Source organism: Lagopus muta, chromosome 5 (genome assembly GCF_023343835.1).
Source record: "Lagopus muta isolate bLagMut1 chromosome 5, bLagMut1 primary, whole genome shotgun sequence".
NCBI classification, from domain to species: Eukaryota; Metazoa; Chordata; class Aves; order Galliformes; family Phasianidae; genus Lagopus; species Lagopus muta.
The window spans coordinates 49,754,854-49,778,870 of NC_064437.1; the positions used below are offsets into that span (position 1 = coordinate 49,754,854).

The following is a 24,017-nucleotide window of genomic DNA, read 5'->3' on the forward strand; positions in this document are numbered from 1 at the left end:
ATTATAAGGAAGTTCAAAATCCAAATTTGTGCTGGTAACAGACTTCCTCTTCCACCTTCCAACTTGCTTTACTAAGTGACTGGCTTTTGGCTCAGGTCCTGCTTCCACTGAAGCCAGCAGTAAAATTTCAGTGGAGCCAAGTCAGGCTCCCCAGTTATCAGGCAGCAGGGATTTTGCAACAGGGCAGGCTTAAAGAGAGATCTGAAGAGTCTTTTCTTCCTTCATCCCCCAGCCATCCTTGATCTGACTTCCTTTACAAATCTAAGTGATAGCCTAAAAGTTTATTTCTCACAATGGCATGTGGAAGTGTGAATGGCTGTGAAAGTAACGTGACTGCTATCACAGAAGACACGAAGAGCATAAGAGCTTTATATTACAGGTACATGGGGGAGTAAGTCCATGTCCTTTCCAGACCTAGAGAGGCAATATGGCTTAAACATTTATCTCCCCTATGAAGAAAGGCTAAGTGAACTGGGTCTGTTTAGCCTTGAGAAAAGAAGACTGGGGGGGGAGGGACCTGATCCAGGTCCATAAATATCTAAGGTGTGGGGGGCAGAGTGGCAAGGCCAGACTCTTTTCAGGAGTGTGTAGAGACAGGACAAGGGGACACGGCCAGAAATTGGAGCATAGGAAGTTCTGCACAAATGTGCGCAAGAACTTCTTTATGGCGAGGGTGACAGAGCACTGGAACAGGCTGCCCAGGGAGGTCGTGGAGTCTCCTTCTCTGGAGATATTCAAGACCTGCCTGGACACCTACTTGTGTGACCTGGGGTAGGGAACCTGCTTTGGCAGGGGGGTTGGATTAGATGATCTCTGGAGGTCCTTTCCAACCCCTATTGATTCTGTGATTTATAGAAGATGGGAAGTGACAATAAACGGTTGGAGAATGGAGGGAGAATGATTAGAATAAGCTGACAGATTCATCTACGGCTTAATTGTACTGTTATCTAAACGTGACAATGAGCCATAAAGACCAGTTACAAAGGAAGGAAAAAAAGAAACAAAGAACCCCCTCACATATACACAAGAAAAAAATAAGCTGGAAACAGTTTTTTCAGTGAATTACTTGTTGGTGCTCTTCAGTGAGCATCAAAGTATAACCACATTATTGGTAAAATTATTTCATTGGTCTACTTTAATGAATGCATTCACTTTTCCTACTTCTGAGGGAAGCATTCAGGTCTTAGGAGTGAATTAAGTGATCTGAAGGCTACTGATCATTATTGCTAGCAGTCATCACACAGTCTTTGACGACTTTTCCAGGTCTGTTTCTTCCAACAGCATGCATCACAAGACAAGGAGGTCAGTCAGATGATCAAACCTACTTGGCTCTGTAGGTTTAGCTGCTTTCCTATGACAAAATGCACAGTCTTCAGGAAAACAAAATTTTACTTTTTACTTTTTAAATACACAAAAGCAATAGAGGTGTCTAGTAAAAGCTATTCAACTTACTCAGAGATCCAAAATTAGACGCCAACATAAAGTATGAAAGTATTTGCTTGTTTATTTTAAGGAGAAAGAGAAACTGCAATTTTAGAAGCAAACTTTTGGGTTTGAGTACATTATTTTATAATACTTGGATTTTTTCCATCCTAAATCTACACAATCCTAAAAGCGTTGCAAACATTTAGAAATACTAGGAAAGACAAACAACTTAAAAGCACGTGCATAGGGAAAAGGAGAACTAGAACAAAACTACATTATCTCTCCAGTCTTTTCATGAGTTTCTTTGCACTTCACCAGATTTCTTCATGAAATTAACTTCTAGAACCATGCTTCAGTTTTTCCACATTCTTCTAACAGAAACAGTAAGATTTAAAGCCTCCTCACTATAAGGTGCTATATAATATCAAGTTCTGCAGCAGCAGGATATTAGGCTTGGCACTTGTTCTCTACTTCTGCAGGCACATTAAAGTGACCAAATATTTGGATTAAGCATTTTAAGACTTTGAGTGCACTTCTACTGACGAAGTTGACACTGGACAACAGCTTCAGAACACACTGAGATGGCTAGCTATTTTAACAGCAGCTGATCTGGCATGACAATTTAAGTGCTCGTACCCAGGCCACTTCGCCCTTCCAGAGATACTTAACAAGCAAACCCTCATGTAATCGACAGTATTTTGCTTCTGTAATACTCCATGGATATCACAGCTTGAGCCAAGAAATGTTTGTTTTAAAAGACAGTGTGGACTGAGTAACTGCAAGAAAAGGTGTCCAAAACACTCACCTCAGGTGTAAGTGCACTCCACCAATTGCACAATGCTGTAAAATATTCCAGACAGCCTTTATTATAGTGTTTTTCCTTAAACTATCTGCACATAAGCGCTGTAGCGCACAACATACGATTTATGTCCATAAGTAATCAGATACGAGACCTCATTTTTGTACAACAGCTAGCCACAACTTCAACTAAAACTTCCAGCACTGCATCCAGCTGAACTTGGTGAGACTGGTGCCTCACTGAAAATTGCCTATTTTCAGCAGGTAAGGTCAAAACTATGCAGAGAGATGTCTTGCTGCAACAGTAACCAAGTAACTTCCAGTTCAGTTCCACAGCTAAGGGAACAAGGTACGCACACTTTCTTATTAAGGAAGCTACTCCAGCTTGTATTGCATGACACGAAAAAGAAATTTGGTAATACTTAGCACTCAAAAGGAATAACCAGCCTCTCCAGAAAGCCATGAAATAACCTCTGATTGTTACTAGATAATGTGATCTGAATCATCCCTGAGCATATGCAACTGGAATTAATGCCACACTAACTAGTGCTAAGACTCACCTCAGCCCATGGTGCCTGACATTACCTACACAATGCAGAAAAGACAAAACCTGTCCCTTTTGAGAACTCAATCATCAGTAGAGCCTAACACATGACCTGCAACCAGCCTAAAGGACAAAAACCTGGTACTAGCAGCGGACAGCTACAGCAAACTGGCTTCTTTCATGTCAAATACATCACTTACTGAAAATCACTGCACAACAGAGTTGGAGTTCTTGCTCATCTCCTGTAGAACTCTCTTCCCTTGAGGAATTGGAGGCTCTTAGTCACCTGATAGGTGTGGGGTATTAAAGAAAAAACCTGCTTGTATTGCAGAATGCTTGGAATTAAAAGTAAGCACAAAGTCAAAGTCTGTAATTCAAAAACAGATGTTAAATGGGCATGATAGCTTTCTATACAGAAGCAGTTGCAGATAAACAGCTGCTGTAACCTGTCACCCCCCAGCAGCTACCCCTCACCATCAACATCAGGTTGGAAGCAAGCAACAGAAGTGTCAGAACTCTGGTACAGGATAACTAGCATGATAGGCAACTGCCCCCCCATAACTTCCTCAATGAAGTCTCAAAGCTATTGTAATACACCCTCAGCTGATTACAAGGCATCTAATCACCACAGCAATACTCTTTTATTTACTCAAGACACACAACACAGTAATAATTCAGGTAGGATACACATTAGCCTCCACATCCTCTCTTGCCCTCTCCATGTTCTCAGCAATTCCAGCAATTAGCAAATATGCATTGATACTGTTAATCATAAGAATTCTGATGAGTAAAATTGTAAAATCTCTGCAAGTTTTAATTGAGAAAAAGAATCACAATTGGCTTTATTTTTTTTTTCTTTTGCAGTCAGGTGCTTCCCATTGAACCCACACAAACTGTTCACTTACCGTTCTAAAGTCCTCCTCAAATTTGTAAGCTCCACCTCCCGTGGCACAGAGCGTAGTATGCAAACTGGAGAAGTTCTTTTCACTACCCATCTGTATGAATCTGTGCATGGCACAGCTGGGAAAGCGGATGAAGTGCAGGTTTCCTTTGCGTCCACACATGGTCAAATTTTTCAGTTCTAGGTGGACATCACGAATGCCAGTTTTACCATAGGCTGTATTGGAGGTCAGGTATTTCCTAATGCTTTTCAGGTTTTCCACCTCCTCTTGTTCCTCTTCTGCAGTAATGTCCTTAGGTTCAAAGTAGACCAGTTTAACCAACGTTCCACCAATATCCATTCCAAACCATGGAAACGCTAAGGATGGGGGGTGTGGGGAAGAAGAAAGAGAAAGCCACCATAAATACACAGGTTAGCCACAGCACTTAAAATATTTATTGAATGACAGTTCAGTGACAGTTACAGTATCAGCATCTGTACCTGAAAGCCTGTGGTGACTTACGTGTCCAATTCACATGTACTACATCCTAAGATAAGACTCTATTAAGCCTCAGTTAACAAAAAGAATAAAGACAGTCCCAAAAAATCCTTCTCTGAAAAAGCAGGTTTGTAGCAATACAAAATACTTTTCCCAAGAAAACACTTCAGTCAGCACCTTTTGATAGTGCACATCCACAGTATTCATCCAGCCTGACTCTCAGCTCCAATTCTTAAAGTAAACTAGGGGGGACAGAAACAAAGAGGAGAGCAACATTCCTTGAGTCACATTCCTACTGCTTCACACCTACAATTCCCCCTCTGATACCACAGAATCACTGAATACCAATCAGAATTCCCACAACTGCAGTGCTCTGAAGAGCAGCACTCTGTAACTCTCCTGTTCTGGCGGGAGTCTTTCCAACCCACCAGAACTAGTATCTCTGTTACAACTCTTGCACATACTCGCAAAAAGTTTAAAACCCATCGACAGTCATCTTCTCTGCTGGTGTGTGCATTAGATTATCAGACAGTTACACAAGAAATGCCATTATTTGCTTCTGAGCACGCACATGCCACAGCCTGAATCAGGTTGGTTTGCCTGCTCTGCTTATAAATACACAAGTTACCTGGCTTACTATTTAAAACTTCATTAAGCAACGAGAAGTGAGAATCTTGCACAAGTACTGCAGAAAGAAACAGCTAGCAGCAGTTAGGCAAATTCAAATCAAGTACTCAAGAACAGCAGGCATGCAATCACCTCCCTGCTTGCACCAAGAAGCAGGCTGACATGATAGAAAAACAATCTTCCAAAGCAGGGCATCCCAAATTAGTGCTGAGGTGAACTGCAAACCATGGACACCACAAGCATTACTGGTTTTTTTCTGCTGGTGAACCCAGCTATAAACAACTTGGGAAAGGATTTGAGCAAGCATATCAGATACTGATCACACTTCTTTCTCAGGTGATCACAGAGCAGCAGTAAGTTACTAAATTTCAGGCTGAAAGAAGCTTAGAGTCTTATTTCCCACCACAAAGAGCTCAGCCAATGCCTCATTCTTGGCTAGCTGGCTGAGCAGCTCATACGTCTCAGGACATTCTATGTTTCTAAATTTCACAATTGTTATTACAAACAGAAGAAAAAGAAGTGAAAAACCTTTCAGTGCCAGATGCTTAAAACTGCTGCTTTGTTCCATTACTGTATACCAAATGATGGAATCATCAATTTCTCCCTGCTTTCCATAAGTACAGGGAGAACATACAGAAAGAAGCTCCCATGAAGTCACTTGCTTGCTGTTCACTACCCTTAAGAGCACCAACTGCTATCTATTGTAAAGCCTGTTTAATTTCATTTTCCACTCCCAGCAAGCAGCAAGATGCAAAGACACTAATAAGAAGCCCAGCTTGAGGTTTGGTACGTGGGGTCCCTGAACCATAAACAAGTGTTTTAAAAACAGACTTCATTTTAATTATGCAAAAGACTTCACCATGCAGTAACCTGTAACTCAATCACTTTTAGAATGATAAGAGAAATATTTAAGTAAAAATAATCCAGTCACACCGTACTGCATTATAACGCAGTGGAGCTCAGGACATCAATCCCATTAGAGATTTGCACAAATCTTTGCTTAAGCTGCTGAGAACTTTAATTACTTGTCACACTGGAACAGTAAGTCTCTTCCACATAGTATGCATCTTAACTATACAAGTAAAAAGTTTAGTGTTCAAGTGCAGCATGACCGGACTATGCCATGCAGACCTAAACTAACGCTAACTAGAAGCAACATTCCAGTATATTACCTTGCGGACATAAATTCTGCTACAATCCATCTACATCAACAGCTGCAGATGGATTGTAGCAGAATTTATGTCCACATATTTAAGATTTAACCTTTGAGAGGGAAGAAGCATTCCTTGCTCTTACCAAATACAAATCTGGCAATAAAGGCGTGAGCACTATAACTTAGAGTTACCCATAAATGACTGCTAAGACATTTACATATTTGCTTCCTGAGAAGCCATAGTTAAATCATTAACAAGTAAGAACTACCATTAAAAAAAAAAAAACAAAAAAAAAAACTACTCTCAAGTTATTTCAAGCCAGTACAGTTCTTGGCACAGGTACATGATGCTCATCTAGAAAAGAAATGGAAATACAAAGACTTTTTTTTCCAGTTTATTCTTTGTGGATCTAAAGTCCTTTCATTTTGATGTGAGCTAAATGGTGAGCTGCAGAGAAAAAGGACATCGCTCCTAAAACAGCAGCAGTTTTCTTCAGCACAAGTAAACAAAGAGCACAAGATCAGACAACAACTGTTACTTCAGTCACATGGGGTAACAGCTTAGAATCCTTCACACAGCTGTTAACACTGCAACCTGGCTCCAACTCCCCTGCAATAAAGGAGACATTTTGACTCATTAACCAATTAGGAAATAAACCAAGTGTCCAAGTTGCTAATAAGCTCTGGTGACATTCACATAATTTCCTCATAACTGGAATCACAGTAGAAACACTCATGTATCCCAGTGATTATTTTAACTCTCATTGTAGCTTTTGTAACCAATATACCTCTAAACAAAACACACCACTCAAGCACCATTAGGTCTCCTCAGCACCTTCAGACAACTCTCTGTGTACCTGCACACTCACTGCAGCTAATCTTCATCTTCTCAAAGACAGTCTGCAACATGCACAATGGCCCAACGTAAACTATGACTGCGGAGAAAACAAAACTGCCTTACTGTAATTTTGTACTGCAGCAAGCCATAAAAAGTGGTAACACTAAAATGCAGACCTATATCTCAGAACTGATACAGAAAGCATCAAGATGAACCATGTGCTCTTAAAGCCTACCATAAATCAAAGGCTTTGCTTATCTTCTTGTGAAAATGCGTTCTCTTTATGTTAATAAACAGCACCAACTACTTATTGGTTTGTTATTGACAGACAAAATTCTTATTAGTCTAAAACCTAGCTGCAGCAGCACGTGACAATGCAAACTGAAGGTATCGCCAGCATTGCATAATGAGGTAATCTGATGCACACTAACAGCTGTGCTATCTAGGGGAAAGGTCCACCCATGAGAAATTCCACGACACACTTCACCTAGTTTTTTTAGCAAACTTTGAACAGCGTGAACCCATAAAGCTTTTCTTATAAGGCATATTCCATCCAGAACTGAAGACGTTTCATTTTTCAAAACCCTACAGTTGACATACTGTTTAAGGCAGAGAAGAGGGGAAGGAGCATCAAATCCTAACCTGCTCCTCATTCACAATTCCTCAGGGGAAGAGAACTCCTGTGTCACTCAGCAACAGTGCCCTGTTAAACGGGTTAACAAAGGGCAACCTCCTTCATGCATTTAAACAACCACAACACAAAGTTGGTTCAGTCTTTTTACTCTTCAAATCTTACAATGAGATTATGCCCGATTCCTTCTTTCTATCAATATATTTGTGACCGACTTCCAGCAATTCCTTCTTCTGCTAAAGCTGTCTCAGTTCATACATTTCCCCTTGCAAGACTGGTAACACCTCTGCAGCCCTCACTGGGCACACCTGACCAGCTTCACTCAGCCTTTCACTAATTAGGAATTTCTTTCCCTTTTCCCACACTTGTCTTATTTATTTTTTTTAATCTCTCTCAAGCAAAGGTACAGTATCTCAATATTTTATCAGTATCTTAAATGGTGCTATCAGCACTCTTTGCTATCTCCACCATGAATATCTCAGATAAAAGACCTTAGGTTCAGCTGTCTTTTTTCCTCCCTCCCTGACTCATGTGATGAAATCCTATGATTTCATTTCCATCTCATTTCCATAGCTTGATACACTGGCAAGCTAAGAACTTCCCTGCTTTAAATGGGGCTGGAAGAGTGGAGAGAAAGCCAAAGCTAAAAATAGAGGGGGGGAACAAAAAACAAAACAAGAGTCATGGGTCAGATGGGCTAACATTCTCACTGCTGCTTTCCACTTAAGACATTGCTAAAGATTTACACATATTTCAGTTATTCCTTCCCATCGTACAATTATTTTGAGTGATTCAAACCTGGCTTAAAATGGAAGTTTTTGTTTTCCTTTGAATGTAAATAGAATATACATCTTTAAAGATTAATTTCAGCTGATTTTAGCACAGGAAGTTTTTCTAAACATTGCAGATCTACAGCTAAATAAATTCCCCAAATGTTAAATGACACCTTCCAGACCATTTTCAGCAGTGAAGTCTTGCAGAACACCTGCCTGCTCAGCAGCAAGGGAAAGAAAAACCTTCCTAACAGAAGGCAGAACTGTTTGCCAGGCAGGTGTGACCATCCACACATATGTACTCTCATTACCACAAACTGATTTCTGAAGATAGCAGTGAGAGACGGGGTCACTACCTGATCAGCACAGTTTCATGGAAAACCAGCTTACCAAATGCCAACCTCACAAAGCTATAAGAAACAACTATCTGCTGAAGAGAAATTCCTCACCAGCAACCAGCTTGACAGCGCCCAGCCCAATGGCACTGACAAGATCTGTATACATTTCCCATTCCTGCTGGCAAAGCACAACCTTGGCAGTACAGCTGGAATGCAGTTGGATCTCACAGTAACGCAGCCCACACCAACCAGCTCAAGTGTTTCCCATCAGCCCCATTCTTCAGGCAACCCTAGCATCCATCTACATGAAAACCAGCTGGGGACCAACATTAAGCAGCACTGCACCAGAAGTCATTCTTAAGATTAAAATCCTGTGGGATATTGCTCTACTCCAGACCAATTTTCAGTTGCCAACACCACATTCACTGTGCTGACCAAAACCATCTCATTTCTGTACTCTCCATTAAAATCTAGACCATAATTGTGGCACTCCACATTTAACATCACCACTAGGTCTTACGCAACAAAAAATCTGGGCTTAAGTAACACTGCACAGTTATGCTGCACCCAAGCATCACAGATGTAACAATGTCAATATTGGCCAAAAACATTATTTGCTGAGAAGCAACAACTAAGTGTTCATAAATTAACCACAGAAGCTACAACATGCATTAGCTGTGAAGTCATGACACCCCTGAGCACACATTCTGTGACCTCTACCTATTACCTACTGACTTGGGGCGAGATGCCAGATATCGCTCTGGAGAGCAACCCCAAAGTTTCACTCTCATCTAAGAAAAGCAATCCGATTAAGGCATACAGCTGCTTCTTTCCTATGCCTGTCATAGGTCAGAAGGACAATGAAGCAGACCCCAGGCTCCCCCCGAGCACAGGATGAGCAGACAAGAACACGGGCTCCAAAAAGAACATTCCCTTCTCTGAGAGGAAAAAGGCCTGAGAACGTAGAAGACTGTCTCACTTTAGCAGAAAGTAAAAGCACTCAGTATTTCATCTGTAAGGATTTAAAGGAATTGTTGCTACAGAAAGATAACTTCATGTGTTGAAATATTGGGAAATACTAATTATCTTCCTCCCCACGCAAAGCAAACCCCGCAATCAATACTCAGGGCTTACACATCATGTGGCAACCGCACTGCATTTTGCAATGTGTCCCCGAGCACAGAACAAACATCAGCAGAGGGTGCAATTAAATACAAAAACCAGAAAAACGGGACTATATAGTGTGTTCTAGAGACGGATACACCTACAACTTCACAACACCAGAACTGGAGTCAGATTTAATTAACTTCTTCAATCTAAACAATGCCTTGTCATGCTTTCCTGCAATAAAATGAATGAATGGCAAATTTACTCCTGCACATAAATGAAAAACCACAAAATCAACAAGAACTTATGTCTCTTATGTAGCAAAGAAATACTCCACACAACAGCTTTTAAGAGTTCTGCTCTCACCTGCTGCTCCCATCCCCACCTTCTCCAGAACGCCCACAGCCGAGGGCTCAGCTGTTGCACATTTCAGGCAATACAGCCACTGTCACCTGGGTCTGCACCCTGATTAGCTTTTTTCTTTTCCCCTCAATATATGAAAGAAACCAAATTCCTTGTTCTATCTGGCTTGAGTAACTACACAAAAACATACAAGTCTTTGCTTTGCAACACTAAAAACTACTCTAAGTTTGAAATGCAAGTTTATATCCTCTTACTTGCATCAAATAAACATGCAGCTTAATCCAAGAGCTGCAGCTTTTCTTCTTGAATGAAAATTTGAAGCTACACAATAACTCCATAAGAACAGTTCACACTAGAGAATGATGTGGTCACCAACACGTTACATTTCATAGAAGCCCACAGCCACGTTCATTTTCCCCAGGTAGTGCAAGAACTATGCAATTCTGCAACAAAAGAATGTGTTGAGGTGAGGGGCATGCAGAACTTAGGAAAAACTAATCTGACAAGCAAAAGGCACTGATGAAGCGGCCTTGGGAAAGCTGCATCCCTCCAAAGCTATTTCTGACTTTTTATTCTTCTCAAAGAGATGCCTGCATACATTTGTTTCAGTATTAAAGAAAAAAAACAAGCAAACAAAAACCACAAAAAAAAACAAAAACCACTCTGAGTAGTGGAACACATAGCACTTCATACTGAACAGAGATGTCCCCAGGTTTGGCAGCAGGCAGCTGCAAGCATGCCTCTATCCCTCATTACCCTTTCAGAACATGCTGATCTCGGAAAAGGAAGGAAACGTGCATTGGTTCTACTTGAAGGAACAGCAAAGTAGTGTGCCCACAGCAGGGTGCTCCCTAGCTGTGCTGCTCTGCTGTTGATGCCTGCCCGGGCACTGCACAGCAGCTCCATACCTGTATACATGTTAACCACGACCAAGCAAATGAAGCACATTGCTTCCTAATCGCCGAGCCTAACACAACGAAGCACATCAGAAACATAGATGTCACAGCCTTAAATCACGAGGCGAACAGGCAATCCACTGACACCTCCCAGACCAACGAAAAGCCAGAGGCAACGCTCATAAGCAGCACATCACCAAATCAGTTTCTGCTTGTGCGTTTCTCCAGCCCGACGAAGTAGTGCAGAGCTCCCAGCACCGCTCTCCCCTCCACCCGCGGCTCAGCGCGGCCGCTACTTACAGCGCTGCTTGTGCGCTATGAGCTTCATGGGCGCGTCCGGGAGGCTGCTCGGCCGGCGGGACCCTGCTGCCTGGCTGCTGCCTGGCTGCGGGGGTGCCGTCAGCCCGCATTCGTGCCGGGCCGCCGCTCCCCGCCCGCCGCCGCCCCATTGGCGCAGGGCGGGGCCGTGCCCTGCCTCCGCCGCCGCATTGGCCGGCACCGAGGGCCTTCGCTCCGCCCGGCCCGGCCGGAACGGGAGGGGGGGGGCCGCGCTTGGGGCGGGAGAGGGGCCGGGGCAGCGTGGGGAGGGCTGCGGTGCCGGGGGGGTGGGTGGGCGCCGAGCCGCGCCGCCGCACCCGTCACTTACGTGGCCTGTGCCGCCGTCCCGAGTCCACCCTGCGGCGCAACCTGCATTTCTTGGCCGGGGAGCCATGTCCGAGCGGCGGCGGCTCCGGGCGGAGCAGCAGCGGGTGCGGCGTCTCCCCGCAGCCACCGTTGCTGAGCGTCGGGCCCGCAGGGTGGAAGCCGTTGTGCAGCAGCCCACCGCGCAGCGAGCAGGAGGCGGCGGACGGTGCCCCCGTGGCGGCCGCGGGCTGCGCGCGGAGCTGCTCCCCCATGGCGGCGGTGTCTCTCTCCCCTTTGTCTCTCGGCTCAGCTCCAGCGGGGCGCGGCGGAGCCTTCGCTCACGCCGCCAGCAGCTCCGCGCGCCGGGGATGCGGCGCCCGTCCGCCCTCTCCCCCCTCCCTCGCGGGGACGGCGCAGGCGTGGTGGCGGCCGCGGCGCGCTGCAGAGGGGCGGCCACCGCCCTTCGGCGGGAACGCGGCGCCCCCAGCTCGCGCGACCCCGGCACCTGCGGGCCCCGGGCGGGCGGCTCCTGGCGCCTGTCCCCGCCCCGCGGGTTCGCCCCCCGCCCGCGGGCACGCCCTGCCTCATCCGGAGCCATCGGGGCAGCGCTCCGCTCTGTGCCCGGCGTCACGTGTCCCGGAGCGGTCGGGAGCGACGCGCGCGACCTTGAGCGCGGCCGACCTCGCGCGTTTTCCCTATCTCGGCGTTCCCTGCGCAGCGCTGCTGCTCGTCCTCTAACCGTGATTTATGGCCCGGCAGAAAAACACATTTTCTGAATGGAGTATAAAAACATCAAATATCCAGCGGCTACAGATATACAAATACACAGCGATTACGCTGCGGCATCGCGTATCCAGCCGCACAACGCTCGGTCGGTTCTGCCCCATGCACGAAGGTCACTTCTACACAGCCGCCCGTCGCCGCACGGATGACGGGCCATTATAAGAGCCGGTCGCATAGCGCCTTCTCCTCACACCTACCACTGACACAGGACACGGGCCCTGCACTGCACACCAACCTCACCACGGGAAGGTTAGTTGTACCTGGCCCCAGCCAGGGATACAGCAGTGCAGCCCAACGGAACAGCCTTGAGAGGGATAATGTGAAGTTATCTCCACTTCTCAGCTGAGACCAGAGCACTGTGCTTCAGGGATCAAGAACAAGTCACAGGCAAACGCATGCACGAAACTGGGGAATGGAGAATGTGTTTGGGAACGAAGAACATATAAAGCATCCTTCCTAAAGCCAATAACTAATATTTTGAAGATGATTAAAACACTCTGATTTTTTCTCACAATAGATGAGCAGCTGCTGCAAGTGGCACCCCAAAAGCGGCTGCCCTGAGGATGGTGGGAAGGACCACATGAGCTATGGGGCATCCCAAACTGCACAACTCACTGAGAATCTTACTTACTGAATCACATTTAAGTAAAACCAAGAGCTGTGCTTTTAGGACTAGTACTCAGGGACCATCAGCTGTAGTCCCAGCAGCCAGCTGGGTATGGTTCATATATGGTAACACAGGTCACAAGGAGTCCTTGCTGCTTATGCTCCTCAGCTTGCCCTGGCTCTTGCCTTCTCCATCCCTGACAGTCTGACTGCACACACAGTGAGACTAATGCACAGCAGACGATCATTCCTGCAAACCTGCTTTTCTCTTCCAATTGCAGCATAACTGGGAGTAGACACAGCAGCACTTCATACAACTCAGCCAAAGGGTGGCAACTTTTAACCTTCCTCCATAAAAGCAAACCAACTTTTAATTGTACACTTAGTTTCTGTGTGGTAGGATAAGCAGCCATTCCATTGACTGCAATGGAATGCAGCATCTGTTTCAAGTATTGCAATTAATTTTAAGCATTAAACTTCTGGAATAACTTAAAAAAAAAAAAAAAAAAAGGTAAAATCACAACAGCAAGGTTTTGTCTAGGCAAGAAATGATCTAAAAGCATATTCAAATTTAGAATAAAAGGATAACAGTGAAGGAAATACTGTGGCTGCTGAAACAAGAAAAAAATATGAGAGCAAATTGCAGCATGTGAATTTTGATTATGCCTTCAGGCAGATATTCCCTAGATATTCCCTGAAGTTAGAGAAGCAGTAGATGCATTCAAAGATTGAAGACTGTCCACTACTTCAAGTCTTTTATGAAAGGTTCAACAACTACAAGGAACAGTTTGGGTAAAGCTGATCCTGCCCTGGCATAAAGAGAAGGCCTGGCCTCACACCTTTCTGAGAGTCATTCCCATCTGATATTTCTAACTAAATATTTCCCTAATGTTTTGCTGGAGATACTGCACAATTATGCCCAGGATAGAAGTGGAATAGATTGTGCTGAATGGAGGGTGAGGACAGGAATCTGCTAAGATGCAATCCAAATCTCCCTCAAGTTCACTGGCAGCCTAGACCAGTAGAATACAAGAAGCGTCACCTGCAAATAACCTTGGAGAAAATGTACCAGCGGAGAAGCGCTAGATGTGGTCTGAATCAATCACCAGGTTTTATGCGCAGGGACAAATCCATTTCTGGGTGCTCAAGTTTCTGTGGTCTTGTAACCTCTCTGGCAGGTATCAACAAAAACTCTTATCAAATTTTTTGGAATTGGTGTGGAAAGATCACATTTCAAACTAATGTGCTGCTTTAATGGAACAATTTCAGATTGTTGTATTGATAAGTATCATATGAGCTGATATATGCAGTTTAAAATATCACTTTTTTAGTTTGGTTTACATAGCTTAGTTTTGGATTGAGCTTTTGAAAAGGTTTTGTATACCCTCTTGAATTTTTATTGCAGAATTCTTCACCTCCTCTGCAATACAAAATAAGATACAGGGAATAAAATTAGAGGAAGCTTAATGTATTAAGTGATCACCCGCATGGGCTTAAAATGCAGGAAGTTCATGCTCTCAGGTAGTATTGCTTATTCTGGACACAAGCAAACCACACGGTAACCCCTTTGGCATTCAGTGGAAAGTGATCCAAGACTTTTGCATGAGTGAAGTTGAAACTGGGAGCAGATACACTGTTCATCCTACTATGCATCACCTATGAGCCACACTACCACACTTCAGGATCGCATTGCTTGATGTAGCGATGCAGGCAGTCTGTGCTCCTCTAATAATCTGCCAAAGGGCTGAATTGGTGTAACAAAGGCCTCATGTTATTAACTACAATAGTAGTAATATAAATTTATTTTGAAAATCTGGAATGTCTTAGAAAATACAACTCAGAAGAAATGTGACAGGATTAGTTAATCTCCTCAAAACAGTACAGGAAGCAGAAATAAACTTTCCCACTACACCCACAGCTTTGCAGCTAGTTCAAAGACCTGCTGTACAACAGCAACAGGCTGAAGGCACGCACTGCTTTTGAGAAGTGGCATTGCTTTCTCTTCTCTTCACACCACATGTACACGTTACTGCTCTTGCAAAGCTCTTGCGAATCAAGAACTAGGTGTGGAGTCTGTAAGATGTCAGTAAGATCATGGCATGTTATTACAGGCTCCGTTTTCCTTTTATCCAGACTTTCTAAACAAACCCTAAGAGTCAGTTCAGATTTGAGTTCAACCCACAAGTCAACAACACAGGTAGGGGTGCAATATTGACAAACGCTATCTGGGATGCTTGCAGTTCTTTCAATACTAATATTTACACTATATTTCTGTCTTCCTTTCTGAAAAGGCAGGTGTGGAAACTACTTGTTTACTTTAACTCATTTCTTACATATGTCACTGCAAACCAGTAATCTGTGGGAACAGAACGACAAACACAGCATGCTGAAAGACCCAGGACACAGACTCAGAACAGTCAACTTTCTACTATCACTGACCCATGGCATACTACACACTTGCATGGCAAACATTTCATGCCTTATTCTATGCCTGCCTACGCTGCAGGTACTCAGGTTTCTATTACGTCTGTTTACTTGCTTATAAACACACAGACACAGGCTGTAACACTCTGAGCCAATTCCATCAAATTTTAAGATAGTTTGAGATGGGATTGAAAGCACTATTTTAGATTCTATAGTTTCAACCTCAATGGAAATGGGGGCAGGGAGCATGAAAACCACATGTGTTATCATCAGACAATCTTGCCTGAAACCCATGAGGCTCCATGCTCATTTTGAGGGACTCGTATTACATAAGGGAAGCATCAAGCAGATGCAGTCCACATGTAAACCCGCTACCCAAGAACCCCTCAAAATGCTACAGAGCACTGTTGCTGTTTTTCCTATTCAAAGCCAGCCAGCTACAAAGCTTTGGTCACATTTTGGAAAGTGGTAATTAGGAGTAATAACCTTGATAAGGAGCAACATCCTTCTCAAATTACATAAACCATATTACACAACGCAAAGAGTGTAATGAAACAAACCTCATTTAGCTGCCTGCAGATTTGTGTTCTAGGGATTGCTGGCACTTTGCCATTCCTGCTTATACTTCCATTCAGGTGACTTCTGTTTTCATCATGCTTCTATATTAGAGGAACACATCTGAGACGAGAAACTACAACTTACAGAGAGAACAAAGAGCATAAATTTAGTCATATGCCTGAATGTTTGCCAGATTGAGGCCAAGACAGATTGCATTGAAACCATTAGTGCTTTCCCTCCCCACCCATATCTTAGCTCCTTTTAATTATGCCTGTTGTGACACTTAGTAAAAACTACTGATTTTAATAACTCTTGAGTTGCTTTGTTCCCCTGCAGAGTCAGATCTCATTTCCCCTTCTCTTGCATCACGGGCAAAACAAAGAGAGGCACTGTCTCTAAGTAGCTACCTAACTTGGGTGGTCTGAAGAGGCTCAGGAGGCATGTTCTTATACTTCACTGATGACAGATACCTCATAGATAGACCTCTAAGCCAAGTGCCCAAGCTCTTGTCCAGGTGAGGCAATAGGAATACAGCCTGGAAAACTTTCTTGAGTAGGACATGACCTGTATATCTAACAACAGCAGCTAAGACACAGGAGTAACAGTCAGAAGAATACATAGGTGAGCCTGGCCTTACCAGTCTGTCCCTTCCTATGGACAGATTCTGCACTGGTCCACATGGTTTCCACAGCTCAGGATATTCCTGAGATGAGGTTAGTTGGTGGCTGCTCTCTTTCAACCAAACTGATAAAAGCATGAAGTAGTCACAGAAAACCTACAACCTCTACTTTCTAAAGATTTCTCTGCTAATATCTCTTTTTCTCCATGCCCAGCTAGACAAGTACAACTTACTTTATAGGTGTGTTTCCTCTTCACATTTTCAACTGATCCTTGTTGGAGCTGTTAGTGACCATCTTACATAGAAAACAAAACCTTCTGTGCCTTAGTTCAAACATTTCAAATAAAATTCCTTAAGTCTGTAAAGATTTAAAATCTAGTTTTTGATTATTGCTTTGAAGAACAAGTCAGTGATGATGAAGTAGGCATTGGAGATGAATCATCTTTTAAAATGCTATGATCCCTATTTTGCAGAGCTTGTAAAAAAGCCAAAATCAGGTAGTATATTTGAACCATTATATATGTAAAAACCTAAAAATACACTCTTCTTTGCTCCCATCAGTCAATCCACAACCTCTCTCCCTAAGCATTTGGATCAACACACTGGCACTTATCTTAGTCAAACTTAAACACACAGAATTGGAAAGCATATAAATTGAGAACTCACTGATTGGGAAACACTGTTCCTAATCATTAAAAAAAAATGATTGCAACAAGTAGTGAGCATTTGGTAGGGGAAACAATGGCCCTTGCTCCACAGCTGTTGCCCACAGACAATTACCCTCCTGTACATACACATACTGGTTTTGCTTGGCTGAGTATCTTCACGGTGGATTTTTTCAACTCAGCGCTCTTTAATGATGGCATTATGAAGCACCATATAAAAAGTGACAGTTTCGAAACAAGCTCTTTGAAATACAACAACAGAATAGTTGACAATTACAACCAACAATTACAAAAGACTTTATTGCTCACTCAGCACTGCCAGATATGAAAAGGAGAAACTGGTTCTCCTGTCAGTACTCAGCAAGATTTTCCACTTGTGTTAATTTGTATGTCCAGAGCTTCAATGCTGACATGAAATTCCTGTGGATATCAAGGATTATAGATCAAGTTAAAACAAGAGACCAGACCTATGCCTGCAGGTGGAAGAAAAACAAACAAACTCCTCTCTAAAACACTCTATCCAGACATACCTCCAACTGGATTGCTTCTCCAGCTCAGGAGGGAAGGAGCACAGAGTACTCAACAGCTCTTCAAAATTAGTTCACAGACAGGGATCACTGCAAAAGGGAAACAGCACGCCTTTGGCAACCACCTTCAATAGTGGGGAGATATGTGTCTTAATGATCATTTAAATACAGAGTTAAGTCCAAACATCACAACTAAGTCTGGAGTTAAAGCTTCAGTATCTCAACAACGACTTCTCCTTCACACAAACACACCAAAGGCTTACGATGCTTTGATGCTGAAAAAAAATTTAATTTGTCCTTGTGAGATTAAGCTAAAACCAGAGACGACAAAGCTCAAATGCTAATCTTTTAAAAATACCTTTTAAAAGTTCATGTTTGCAAAGAACTAGAGACTCTTGTGTAGGATGGAGCTGTGCTATTAATGACAAATTTCTCCCTAAAAGCTCTAGCTACCTAGTAACAAAGGAGGGAAACAACTAAATATTATGCTAAGGCTGGGTTGTTTTGCTGCAGTTATATCCTCTGATATTTCCGGAATTGTTAACATTTTAGAGTAAATAATACCATGAATAATCTGTTGTGTGCAATGATTTTTTCTCCCTGGAAGTCAATTTAGAAATTCCAGGTTTTCACATGGTCAATAAGAACTATGTACAAACAAATACAAAGAAAAAAAAAAAAAAAAAAAAAAAAAAAAAAAAAAGAGACTTCTGTCTACCAATTGGATACTCTTTGAAAAATAGATACAATAAAATACAATAACTTGCAGGGTCATTCCTGCATAGGCAACAATTTACATTTCACAGCAGGAACCTTAGTGTTACCAAAACATTTATTTTCACGTAATAAAACATAGCATAACTGTACATACACATACTTGTCTAACGAAAATAAGATTCAAAGAGACGTATGGGTCATCTAAACACATTCCCTGAATCAAAAAATTAATCTGAAAGTGTCAGAGACATATGCCAAGAATCATAAGCCACAAAAGATTTTCGAATATCCTAGAATCATAGAATGGCTTGGATTGGAAGGGACCTCAAAGATCATCTAGCTTTGACACTCATACATTATTATCCTTTTTGACTCACAAATGGTAAATCAGAATCCTTAATCTTACCAACATCACCATGAATATGAAATATGCATTTTTTACCAATAGAATCCTTAATCTATCCAAATTTGTTGCTTCCGTCCTTAGTTTTAACACAGAAGCCAGATAAAGAAGCCACAAAGTTAGTTTTGGCACCAGCCTATTCAGAGATGGGAAGAGAAAACAAAAGCATTTTTTCTCTCTCATACAGCAGGAGAAAAGGACTTATTTTATCTTTTTGTTCGCTTGTTCCCAAAACCTCTGTATACTGACTGAAAGCAGAACTGATGGGCCTGAGATATCAATCTCCAATGGTTTTTCTCTGATTGCTCTAAAAGGAGAAGGAACTGATTGATTTGTTTTGTCTCCGTTTATAAAACTTATTTAAAATATCAGAAGAGATGTGAGTTTTCATTCAATTACCTCTTACAAGGAAGGAAGAGGGGAAAAGCATAGTACACAAGCCAGAATGAATGCACAGCTACCCCATAAAGCAAAGATATGGAGAAAATACTGCTGCAGTGATTATGAGGCATCAGTGATCAACAATTACTAGGACGAGAACCCCCACAGATTACACAATCTGGTCTCCATTCACAAGTGTAAAACAAGTCTAATGTAAGGTGAAATAGATATTTCTGACCTGAAATTCTAATGGAAGAAAACCTGCCTGATTTCTAGCCTCATTATGCCAGTTTTCAGACCTTAATCCTCCCAAAATACATAAACTAGCAAGTTCACGTTTAGAGGGGATTAAATATCATTTTGATACAAGAGCTAACAGCACTGAACTGACATAACATGACTGTTTTTCACAGGATTAGCAAAGACTACTTAATTAATTAATACTTCATTAACACTTACTAACAACAACAACAAAACTTAAATGGTACCTCTTTCCTACAGGGAGAAATTAGCCTGGAGCTCTAGTTTCAGTGAATTACACAGCCCATGGTTAAAAAAAATAAATACCAAATCTTCTACCCCTATTCGTCAACCAAGTTTAAATTTGATTACAAACAGATTTATTCAGACCACGGCATGGACTGACATAAAGATGACTTAATACAGCTTTAATTTAAGTCCTTTGCAATTAAGGAGTGCTTTGTATCTGCAGATCTTCAGATATTTCACAAACCGAATAATTGCTCTTTTCCCCTCCCATTTAAAGAGACAACAGCAGCACTCACAAACAAAAAGTAAGAGAAAAGACAGCTCTCACTTCTAAACTAAAACAATTACTTGGATCAGCTGGACAAAAAGTCAAAACAAAAATACCCATGCCCTCTCAACTGTGAAATTTAATAGTAGCCTTCCACAGTCATTCTTAGACTTTTAACCCATTTGCTTTGACAGCAAAATGAAAATCTGGAAGATCTATGTCAGAAAAACATCAGAAGTAAATATCTTAATTTTCTTAAAAAGAATTCCCCTTAATTTCAGCCAATCACAGAACCAACAAGCTGCTTCAGTTCCCCAGAAAATCTATTCTCAGCAAGCTGGCTATTAACCTAGCAGAAATAGCAAACAGCTGTTTGACTATTAATCTAGCAATGCTTTGGATTGACTGATTAGCAGTTAAACTTACATTTCATCAGACAAAACATGCTGTCTTCCACTTGATACAGCAAGGCCTTGGGAAGACTCCTCTTTCATGCTGCTTGTTGAAAGCAGAATCCATTGAGGCTTTGTTGTCTGACGTTGTTCATTATTTAAATATAAATAAACAACACAAAAAGCCCATTCCTTGCAGTTTCAGCAAATTAATTCATCAGTATGAGCATTATTTGTTGAAGCTCCTTAAGCTTATTAGAAATACACATTTTCACCCCACTAACATTTTGCTGTTCTGCTTGTAACACTGAGTGTAAAGCTACCTGTTTATATTTGACCGTATCTCCACCAAAAGTATGTCATTTGGTTGCTACCACTGTGATCAAAGTTCTAAGCACACAGGTTACTGACCTCAAAGCACTGTTTCAAGTCCTTGTTTGACATGTGTTATTTTCTACGTCAATAGTTATTTGATCCATGCCCTGTACATTTACAACTGAACAGAAGTAAAAGAATAGAATCTACTCCTCCACGCATTGCTCTTAAGACATTCACTTGTCTCAGTACAATTCACTTATGAATAAAAATGCATATTCATATTGTATGAGAACTGCTGAATCACGGCTTGAACCTCTGATTGACCACCTGAGACGAGCAATGAGTTAGCCCCAGGAGCACAGGTGAAGAAAATTCTCCTGTGCTACTGGAAGGGTGGGAGCCTGGCTCCGCTCTCCTAGACCCCATTTAAAAGCTGACTACGATGGGAGAAAGTTTTTCTCCAAGAGGTTGGAGTCTTCTCAGCAAGCTGGATAAGCTTTCCATCTGTTCTTCTTTAGCATGATAACCTGTTCAGCATAACTTTCTTGTATGTTTCTTAATTATAACATCTGAATATTAACTGATTACATACACGTATAATAGCTTCTAATATAATTGTCTGTTCAACAGTTTAGGAATTGTAGCTAAGAAATGTTAACATCAAACTTGCTAGACCTTCTTTTTCATTACTTCAACTAAAAATAATTCAAAACTGTTACAATGCAATTGTGTTCTACGCTTTCTTTGCATAATGAATATCTAACATAGATGATAACATCCAACTTCTTTAGGGAAAAGTGTATGTACAGTCAAGTGAGACTGGATTCCATGCAACTAATAACACAGAGCTCTGACATGAATTTAACGATACAAAGAAAGGACAGGAACACAGGAATTGGGCAGGGGTGGGAAAGTGAGCGACAGACTCACCTAATGTGAGGTCAGCATTCCGCAGTCTATGGCCTGTGTTATCTTCCAATCATAGGTAGGCATCAGTAGTGGTTTTGCCTGCTCAGACCAGTATCGTGATAACACTTTACAAGCTGTAGCCAAAGGGAAAAAGCAAAAACAAAAGAAAAGGGTTGGGGGGGGGAGAAAAGAAAAAGAGACACATTTATGATTAGCAGCCTCTCATAACTGCTTTTCATGAAACACTTGATGAGGAACTTAGCAAAGCTGTGTACTCCTTGTCTTTCATTTGTGCTTCAGTAGTCCCTTCTCACCTTCTCCTTCCGTGAGGCAGAGATGTCTAAATAACATACTCTGGAAACATTCACAACAGTAACATTCACAACTGGTAACATGGAGACTTGAACAAAGTGGATTTGGGCTGAATAGCAGAGGGCATATTTCTGAAAAGGAATAGAAGTGCCAAGAACATCTATACCTGTTTTATCACAGACAGAACACAAAGTTATTAGCAACCTCACTACTTCACTACCTCATGTTCAGAATCATGACATTACCAGAGTGCCACTACAGATTCTACATCTGGAGGCTAAGCTAACTGATAATAAGCAAATTTATTGAAATTAAGATACAGTTTAAAGCTTCCGTGAGTAGAACCTAGCAAATATTTTTAATGGTTATGGCCTACCGAGAACATATGCAGTTAGTAATACCCAATAAGCATAGCCTTACAGAGAGTTCTACAGGTGGAAAGCATTATTATTCCAAATTACCAAACAGTAAAATCAGGATAAAACAATTTGAAGCTATTTGCTCAAACACAATCTTATCTTTATGAAAGTTATGATTCCATTCTCTCTCAAAACCTTTTAAAATAAGCTAAACCAAAACCAAATGTATAAAGCACAACTCCTTTAAGGCATTTAGATTCTTACTGATACAACACTAGATGTCTCTATAAAAGGAATTTTACCAAGGTACTCTATCTACCCCAAGCAAAGGTGGGATGAGTATTTCACATATCAATGTTTTCCCAAATCATCAATTTACTACGAATTCTGGGGTGAAAAGTTGATTTATATGAATGTTATAGGGTATGTGATAAGGCTTCATACACCATCATTCATAGTTCCCATATGCAAAGAAATACATACCATATTCATTTTTTCTTGTTGAAGTTCACTGCTGAGATTTGTAGTGGCCATGTTAAGAGCTGCTTTACACACCCAGTTGCTAGCTATACCATCCACCAAAAATGAAAAACAAAACATCAAGTCAGTAATTTTGGCCTGTGCAGAACATCCTCATGCATAATTTGTAGGGTTACTTGTAACAGCAATAGCCATCTGATTAAAACAGTAACAATGCTACAGTATCTATTTCTGAATCACTTGTCTTGGATAAGTGATCTTCTGACAGCATAAGTCATCCAGTTTGAAATTTATTAATTCACTAACTTTATACTAATATTACCCTTAAAATAACAGGATTCCTTCTCATCTGTAAATTGGCACATTTTTTTGTTCTTTTTACAATGCCAAAATGCTGCTTTGTACTGACTATTTTGGTCAACTGTGTAGCATCATTTTATAAAACAACATCCACACAAAGATCTTAGGGTGCTTTTCAAATGTGTATATATATCAAATTTGCGTAGAGGAACAAGTTTTTTGTATTCTCATTGACACATATATATGGTGGCATGGGAGTACCTGGGCAAAACCATACAAAAGCATCCCAATAGAACTGCAGGTAGATTCTGTAATCTTTTGAAACAGCAAAAAGGAAAATCAGAAGCACAGAAACAAATTACTGATGATGGAATCTAGTTATTTACATCTGTTTTTGCAAAATGGGGTTTATATTAACTACTGAGGGTCAGATCAGCCAGTGCTTGATAAAAACATCATTTCAGTGAAAACCTTTCAGTTAGCTGTGACCAAACTCTGAGTAAGGAGGTCTGGTTTGTTTCAAAACTCTATGCATCCTTGGCTGGAAGATTTTTTTTTTTTTTTGCCAGCTTGAGGTGGGACAGCATCAAATGAAGAACACAACTCCAGTTGGAAATTCTCTAACAAGCAGTTCCAGGTATGCTCAAAGGTAAGAATAGTATGCTGTACACCAACCAGTTCTACGAATATCTGACTCCCCTTTGAAGGAGTCAACGATGCCACTTGACAAAGCAATTTAGCCAATCAATGGGGGCCTAATAAAAGAGAATCAGTCCTGCCCTTTTGTCTCATCAGCGTTTTTGCCTGCTGCTCCAGCATCTGTTTGTTCATACAGATTGGCTTGCCAATCTGGATAAAAATAATGGTGTAAGATTGTGTTTAATCAACCAGCTGTACCATCTTTGTTTTGACAAGCAATTGAAACTTTCCAACTTTTTATCTCCTTTAATCTGTTGGTTGGCTTTCAGCAAGACAAATGTGACTCTTCAGCACTGCAAAGAGCACTGTAGT

The 24,017-nt window shown here is 41.7% G+C and overlaps 1 protein-coding gene across 9 annotated transcripts in view; it reads right to left on the reverse strand.

The window, feature by feature from the left end:
- The window catches only part of PANK1 (pantothenate kinase 1), a 43,147-nt gene that overhangs the window by 14,202 nt on the left and 4,928 nt on the right, over positions 1 to 24,017 (reverse strand). The window contains exons 3-6 of one of the 9 annotated variants that reach the window (XM_048947213.1): positions 22,710 to 22,792; positions 21,577 to 21,689; positions 17,682 to 17,768; positions 3,673 to 4,025 (exon numbers count right to left, since the gene is read on the reverse strand). In XM_048947213.1, the coding sequence (XP_048803170.1) occupies positions 3,673 to 4,008 (336 nt within the window). In that variant the 5' untranslated portion in view covers positions 4,009 to 4,025; positions 17,682 to 17,768; positions 21,577 to 21,689; positions 22,710 to 22,792. Of the gene's footprint in view, positions 1 to 3,672; positions 4,026 to 9,979; positions 10,008 to 10,884; positions 10,910 to 11,172; positions 11,311 to 11,518; positions 11,954 to 15,869; positions 17,630 to 17,681; positions 17,769 to 20,362; positions 20,682 to 21,576; positions 21,690 to 22,709; positions 22,793 to 24,017 lie in introns of those variants that run through there. The other 8 variants (XM_048947214.1, XM_048947217.1, XM_048947211.1 and 5 more) reach the window with 8 other exon arrangements.